Raw genomic sequence first — 7879 nt, 5'->3', positions numbered from 1 at the left:
TAAGTGCAGGAGAGTCTAAAGAAGAAAGCCCTGTGATTCAGGACAGGCAGTTTGATGTTAATGCGCAAGGCCCCGAAAGAGCCGTTTTAGGCGCCGTGGATGCTGATCCAGAAACCGAAGAAAACAAAGAAGAAACTGGTAGCCTTTTAAAAGTTGAAAGAAAAAATGAAACTGTGGGCGAAATAGACAGGAAACCTGGTCATATGGTGGTGGAAAAAAGAAGGCAGCCCTCTGGTAGATGAGAAAGCACAGCGGCCATCTGAAGGCAGTGACTTTCCTGACAAGAAAAAAAATGAGACTCCAGAGTTAGGTGAAGTGTTTGAGGATAAAGATCCTGATTATTTTAAAGAGGACAACCCTGAGGAACACCTGAACACCTCAGGGCTCACTGAGAAGCCTGGGGGAGAAGAAGTCTCAAAAGAGGACCGTGAGGACTTAGAGAAGAAATTCATGGACACAGAACGCCAGGGGTCTGCTTCTGGGGAACGCGAAGATGACGTGTTCCACTGGCCTCCCCACTGGATCGCAAAGCCCAAGCATAGTGACAAGATGAAGGACGCGCCTATAATAAGCAGCTTCTTTAAAGAACCACAGTCTTTGCAGCGGTTCCAGAAGTACTTTGACATCCATGAGCTGGAAGCCCTCTTCCAAGAAATGTCACTAAAGCTGAAGGCAGCCCAGCAGGAGAGCCTGCCTTATAATGTGGAAAAAGTCCTAGATAAGGTTTTCCGTGCATCAGAGTCCGAAATTCTGAGCATAGCAGAGAAAATGCTCGATACTCGTGTGATCAAAAATGGAGAACTGGGAGTGAAGGAAAGTAACATATTTGAAGAGGCCTCGGTGCTAGATGACGTTCAAGACCTAATCTATTTTGTCAGGTACACACACTCCATAGCAGAGGAGACTGTACCCCTGGCAGCAGCATGGCATCCAGCGGAAGACTGGGATAGACTGATGCAAGGTAGAATGCCTGTCTATGGCTTTGTAGAGTGGGGCTTGAGAAGAAGGTCGGGGAGGCTTAGCTGAAGTCCCTCACACCTTTTTGTAAAGCTCTGTCCACAGTTTACAGTGTGCCCAAAGGCAAGAGACAGCACGGTGACACCCACAGGTCCCTTGCTGCCTTCTTTCTTTAAGGCTAGAGCACAGATAAGGATTTCTATCCTGGTTTCCCTGTACGACAGCTGAAACTGGTGGCCTTTTCAAAAGGAAACTTTAGGGCCCGGCCCAGTGGCTGAGTGGTTAAGTTCGAGCTCTCCGCTTTGGTGGCCCAGGGTTTCACTGGTTTGGGTCCCGGGCGCAGACATGGCAGCACTCATCAAGCCATGCCATCCCACATGCCACAACCAGAGGGACCTACAGCTAGAATATATAACTATGTGCTGGGGGGCTTTGTGGAGAAGAAGAAGAAAAAAGAAGATTGGCAACAGATGTTAGCTCAGGGCCAATCTTTAAAAAAAAAAGAATAAAAATTATTTTAAAAAAAGGAAACTTTATAAAAAGACAAAGAAAGATACAAACAAGAAAATGATGTGCAAAATAGACCTCTTAAAGTTCAAGTTTCATGTAAAATTAGCAAAGGGCTTTTTGCGAATGCCGTTTCTTTTTTTTTTAAAGATTGGCACCTAAGCTAACAGCTGTTGACAATCTTTTTTTTTTTTCCTTTGCTTTTTCTCCCCATATCGCCCCAGTACACAGCTGTATATTTTAGTTGTGGGTCCTTCTAGTTGTCGCGTGTGGGACGCTGCCTCAGTGTGGCCTGATGAGCGGTGCCATGTCCGCGCCCAGGATCCGAACCGGCGAAACCCTGGGCTGTTGAAGCGGAGCGTGCGAACTTAACCACTCGGCCATGGGGCCAGCCCCGGAATTCCATTTCTTAAATCATAAAATAACTGCTGTCTGTCCAAGGGTTGACGGGCACAACTTTTAAATCAAAGCCTTGCAAGAGTTTCATTCCCGCCAGCTGTCCTCTTTTGTGGAGGTCATGTTTTTTCCTGGCTCTTGTGGGTAGTCTGTTGGGTCAGTGAAATTCTGCTGGGTGTGAGGGTTCTTGCAGTCAGATTAACCAAGAATCTAGCACGGAGGCAGAGCCCGCCCACACAGCACTTAACACACACAAGCCATTCAGTCAATAGGAAGGAATTGACCCCAAGCCAGTGTCCTAAGGCGAGCTGGTTCCTACTTCCATGTTCTTTTCTCTGTCCTCATGCTTTTCAGACTGAGGTATTTGGACTCACTATAGATGGTCAAGTACCAGGGGGACATACAACCCCAGATTAAATGTTTCTTCCCACAGTGGCCATTTTTCCTGAGCATTTTGGGAAAGGAAACTTTTTTGCTTTAATCAAAGCAGATAGATTTTGGATTGGAGCGCAAAACTCAAATGAATTTTCAGGGCAAAACTGTGAGGTTTCAGAGAAATTCATCTTTGCTGTGGGTGCCCTTGGGCTATGCCCTGAGCCTCTTAGGGACGGAAATGGGTTGATTCTTTCTGACTCCTCGAGGTGGTTTGAAAATATTTGACAGGCACTTCAACAGGCGGCCTTTATATGTCATGCCCTTCTCTGTCCTAGCTCTGTGAGACCAGCACGCCTGTGTAGGAAAGAGTTCATGGCATTACTGTGTAAAATAGATGCTTCCTATTCCTGCTCTTGACTGGAATTCTCTCTTGCACATTTATCCTTGTGCGTGTATGTTGATTTGCCAAGGGAAGTTAGGTTATTGGAGTCCCTACTGTAAATATCTATCTTTATGGAATGCTTTGGAATAAGGGTTTCTTTGTAAATTTTATTCTGTAGATTAGCCGTCTGTGAAGTGAGACAAAAGCAATGGAAACCCTGATTTCCCTGCCCAGTTGTGCTGCCCGGGCTGCCAGCACCAAAGGGCAGTAGTAGGGGGTCCTGGACTTGTACGATGAGGGGGTGCTGCTCAGTGGGAGGAGCTGAATGGGGAGCATCATCAAGCTTTGTCAGCCCAATGCCTTCTTCTTCCCCGTAGACATCCCACCACCACTTGAAGATGATTTCTCACAAGAGGACACAGAAGATCTTAAAACAGAGATTCCTGAAGAGCCCAGCTGCTTGGATCAATTGGATCAACCCACGACTAGTGACGTGGGTACCTCAGAAATGTCACAGAAGCCGAATACTGAGAAAGACATACACCCAGGTAAAGCTTGCTGATTTTCTCTACAAAGTAGAGGCTTATTGTAAAGGAGAGCTGCTAGGAGATTCCTTGTTAAAGGTAGGAAACAGAGGGGAATAATACAGCTATGAATGGGTTTAAAAAAATAAGAAATCCCAGAACTCACAGAGAAAAGCAGAAGTGAAGACGGGTGGAGATCAATAATAGAAACAGGCCAGAGACTGTAACTAAGCTACACGCCAGTGATTGGCTGTCATTAGCCTGTGCAGATAATTTCAATCTAAAGTGTTCTTCTTACAAAGCCTTATGCTCCCAAACAGTAGTTTTCAACCAGCCCACAAGCATCAGAAACTCTGTGGGTGGAGACCAGAAATCTGTGTTTAACAAGCCCTCCAGGAAATTCGGAGCTATTGGAAGTTAAAGTTGGAGAACCACTGCTCTAAAACTCACAAATTCTGTGTTTTCCCCCCATTCCACCGCCCCTCCCCAGTAGAACACATGTCGCTCAGTTCTCTTGTTAATTTGCTACCTGGACAAGATAAAAACTTTTTTAAAACAGTGGAGGAGATATTTATGTCTAGGTATCTTTATACTATAAGGTTATAGGAAACTGCAGAACTTTTCAGTATGTAATAGTCCACTGTAGACTGAGCACAGAAAACATCCAGTGGGAAAGCAACTCATTTCATTTGAATTGAGAAAGTTGTTTTAAAAATAAAATAAAATAAAATACCACCCCAATAATGATATCAACAGCTTTCTAATTTTTGTGTAGCTTACTCATTTTACCAGTAAATCAGAAGGACAGCTGATTTTTATTTTGTCTGTCCGATATGGTGATATGACATCATTACTGATGTTGTGTTTTTAGAGATTACGTTCTATAACCTTCGGTATTGCATTAGCCTGTGAGACCGCAAGGCCTGGCTGCACTGGGCTGTACCTCCTGCGCCCTTGTAAAGTTTAGGAGAAGTCATGGCAAGGAGAGGAGGTCAGCTAATTTGAGAAGAAATGACATATCGGAGGTCTCCTGTGTTCCAGAGGCTATTACTTTATATATAATACTCTCTACTTCTAAATTTTTGTAACTCACAAAGGTTCTGCTTGTCGAACATGAGTCATACACCATTAAGAACTTGTTATTCTCTTGCTCAAAAACTTTCAGGGGTAGGAAAAATTCTGCTGGCAGAATAGAAAACAGACCTTTTGCCCTGTCCTGTAAGTTCCACTGCAAAATGACGTCAACTACCTGTACAGGCTCATCTTCCCGAGTGTCCCTTCGTGCATCTCAGGTGCTGAGGTCTGACCTGACTGGGACGACTTCACCCGAGGTCAGAGTCGTGGATCAGGAGTGGATGGGACCTCAGGGTTGGAAGAGGCCTGAGAGGAGCCAGTCCAGCTTCTCACTAATCGCTTCTCGGACTCCTAGCTGTCTATAAGACGTGCCCCAGACCCAACTAACTCATACTGAAATCCTCTCCCTACCACCACCTCCTGTGGAAATCCTTTCAGGTAGAGCTGAAATTCTGCCTCTTCCACAGAGCTGCAAGCCAGGCCCCACCCTGTAAGCAGTTCCTTTTTGTCCCTTTGGCATTTACCATATTCTGTTTTGTGTCGCTGTCATTCAGCCATTCAGTAAGCAACTCTGGAGTGCCTGCAGGTGCCAGACACTGTGCTAAGCACTGGTGCCCCCCGCCTTCAGGTCTGCGAACTTTCTCATTGTTTGCCTGAAGTTTCAAATACACTGCTTCACCACACTAAATAAATGTTTCTTAAATGTGACTGTGTGTTTATGGAAAAAGCATAAAATTCTGCTTTCTCAATTCCCAAGTAAATATTGTTCAGATAGCAGTGGCGTTGCCGGGGCGTGACAGAGGAGACTAGTCAGGGGTAGAGTGGCCTGGAGATATGTTCCTTTTATAATTGAAGGATGTGACAGCTCTAATGGGGACTCTGAATTTTTTTCTATATAATTGTCTTCAGGAGAACCATGTGTCCAGGCACAGTGACTAATATTTCGTGTTCACTCTACAAATGTTTAAAATGAAGAGAAACAATTCTTATTCTGAAGCACAAAATAAAACAGTAGTTTTCCCCCCTCAATTTAAGGCATAATTACAACCAAGCGCACTCCTGTCAATGCTGTTGATCCTAGAAAGCAGCGAGAAACGAAGGCTGAAGAAGCGACGAGTGCCACACCTTGGGAAAATGCAATTCTTTTAATATATTCATTCATGTTTTATTTAACTAACATGGTAAGTTTGACATACATAGTTTCTTCAGAGAGTGTTGATTATCACAGTTGTTCAGTTGATTTTTGAGCATGAGGGGAGGACGTAAACTGTCTCTATGAACATTGCTCCTGATCCTTTCATGATAGCCCCTGAAACAAGCCACAGGTCTGTGGCTCTGATGGGTTCTTAGTGTGGTTTGGCATTTTTGGCATTTGAAGAGGATTTGCTGTGTGCCAGAGCTGGGCACACACGCCCCTGTAAACGTGGTTCTTCCCTTCAAGAAGCTTTGTCTACCAAGGTGATAGAGACGTTCCCTGGAAACCTAATATGCTATGGGCCGAAAGGGAAGTATTTCCCTGATAGGAGAACGATATGTTGAGTTAATTGATTCACTGTGGTGGGAGGATGCTCCAAGAAGGTCAGAAGTTAGCTGAGACGTGTTCTGAGCAGAGCTGAAGGACCGACGGTGTTTGCTGTGAAGTTTATTGTTGAAGAGAAGGGCTGGTGGAGATGGGGGCGGTGTGCAGTCAGACAGAAGAAATAAGATGTTCAGATGGATGGAGGCGTGCAGAAAAGGTTATCTGGGGAAGCCCGGGGAGGTGTTGGTGTTGTTGAAGTGTAGAGTTAGAGGCGGGTGGTCTTTTGGAGGGAGATGGGCGACCATGAAGGAAGTCGTATATCAGGATGAGTGACGTTAGACTGTTTGGGAAGGCTCCTTTGAAGGTTGTAAGCAGGAAAGGGATATGGTCAGATTTGTTTCTTAGAAAGAGTCACTTATGGCAGAACATTTATTCAGATTTATCTTTCTAAAGGGAGTCATGATCCAAATGAGACATTTCATCTGTCTAGAAACTTATCTAAGCTTTTTAGGACTTAGCTCCCCCTTGTGGTACTTGTTGAAATTGGATGTTTTTCTTGATGAATTATGGGAATGAGCAAGCCTCCAGAAACTGGAGGCCGAGTTGCCCTTGGAGCTGTCGACAAAGTATCTTCCGCAACAAAAATATTTTTTTCCTCTAGATTCTGTTACTTCAAGACTTGTGTAGGAAAGAGGGTTATATTTTGTTCTGTAAAATGCGTGAGTCTTGAGCACTTTGAATCCCAGATTCATCACTTAGAAGTGTAGGCAAATTGCAGACTTGGAATCTCAGCGTCTTCATCTTTAAATGCAGACGATACCCACTTTAAGTGTTGTAAGAGTTAAATGAGTTGCTAACGTAAAGTGTCTAGTGCAGTACCTGTGTTTTGTAGGGTCTCATCACCTGCCACCTCCTCATTTGGATGGTCAGAGGGCGATATAAAGACATGGAATACCTGGGGAATTCAGGAGAAAGGCCACCAGGATAGGAAAGATGGAGGAAAACCAAACCGTCTTTTAGTTTTCTCCATTGTTGGCAGTGGTGGCAGCCACTGGGGTGAAGGTGTGTCTGACCCGTGCAGTTCGAATAATGAAATTTTCAGTGATTAAGGCAGTCTCAGGAGTGGAATCTGTTTATCAGAATGAGTCATCACTTCAAAAATTCAACAGCCTCCAGATGTGGGAGGAATTCTTTATTCATTTTGTTTGTGGATATGCACAGAGCCCTGTTCTAGGCCTGGGTTCGGGGACACAGATGTGGTATGGGATATGTTCTCTGCTTGATGGGAGAAGACACAGACATGAATGGCAAGAGAAGGGGGGTAGTGTTACAAAGTAGCATTGTTTTGAAAGGTATTGGCCAGAAAGCATTTAGATGGCCCAGTGTGTACAGAGAGTATTGTGCTAGGAATTGAAGATTCCAAGAGGTATAAAGCATAATTCTGGTTTCTGAAAGGCTTAAGAAAAGGACATATCATATATATATGAAAATTAGGAAAATGGGAAACATATGAAATAGTTTTTGTGAATTATCAAATAACTAGTATAGATAATTATTTGATATGGCTGGAGAGTAATGGGGTGCTGACTTGATTGGGAAAACTGCACCAGAAGTCAGATTCATAGATCAACAGTTAATGGAATCTTAGGTTGGAAGAGACCTGGTCCAACTTCTCACTAATTGCAGTCATTTCCTCTCCTGTAGCCCCCACAAGTAGTTATGAGGTCTGGGCATCGACAATTCCTAGTGTGAACAACCTGCCCTACAAGGCTAGTCATTGTTCTCTTGGCTAGTTCATTCTTATGTTGACTCCAAATTTTCCTCCATGTGATTTCTTCTCATAGAATCTAATTCCTTTTCTACATAGTAATCCTTTAAATAGTTGAAGTTATGCTTTAATTTTTTTCAAGTGTTTTATCATGGAAAATTTCGAACATATGAAAGCAGAGAGACTAGTAATATGAACCCATGGGCCCATCACCCAGCTTAATAGTAATTGCTTAATATCGCCCAATATTTGGCACATTCAAAATCCCCTCCCCTCCTTTTAAAAATTGTTCTTATTCAGATCAGGATCTTCTTGAGGTCCAAATGTTAGAATAGGTTGATACATGTCTTAAATCAACTTTAATCAGATATAAATTG

General features: G+C 43.7%; 1 protein-coding gene across 2 annotated transcripts; it reads left to right on the top strand.

The window, feature by feature from the left end:
- Positions 1-6: 6 nt before the first annotated feature.
- Positions 7-5477, top strand: LOC124233573 (transport and Golgi organization protein 1 homolog). 2 transcript variants are annotated; one of them, XM_046650715.1, is made up of 3 exons: positions 7-961; positions 2995-3165; positions 5251-5477. In XM_046650715.1, exons 1-3 carry the CDS (start codon positions 451-453, stop codon positions 5460-5462), a joined length of 894 nt encoding a protein of 297 aa, XP_046506671.1. In that variant the 5' UTR covers positions 7-450; the 3' UTR covers positions 5463-5477. The 2 variants fall into 2 exon arrangements, with proteins under 2 accessions (XP_046506671.1, XP_046506672.1); XM_046650716.1 differs by lacking the exon at positions 5251-5477 and adding an exon at positions 4434-4912.
- The last annotated feature ends 2402 nt before the right edge of the window (positions 5478-7879 follow it).

Source organism: Equus quagga, unplaced genomic scaffold, assembly GCF_021613505.1.
Source record: "Equus quagga isolate Etosha38 unplaced genomic scaffold, UCLA_HA_Equagga_1.0 205246_RagTag, whole genome shotgun sequence".
Taxonomy (NCBI): Eukaryota; Metazoa; Chordata; class Mammalia; order Perissodactyla; family Equidae; genus Equus; species Equus quagga.
The sequence above is the reverse complement of the archived record's forward strand: the minus strand, read 5'-3'. Positions and strand labels throughout refer to the sequence as shown.

Bases quoted from the DNA above. Each gene is read 5' to 3' on its own strand.
- LOC124233573 (XM_046650715.1), top strand. From the start codon at position 451: ATGGACACAGAACGCCAGGGGTCTGCTTCTGGGGAACGCGAAGATGAC. The intron at 962-2,994 runs GTAGAATGCCTG...TCTTCCCCGTAG, and splicing joins CTGGGATAGACTGATGCAAG to ACATCCCACCACCACTTGAA. The intron at 3,166-5,250 runs GTAAAGCTTGCT...CCTCAATTTAAG, and splicing joins TGAGAAAGACATACACCCAG to GCATAATTACAACCAAGCGC.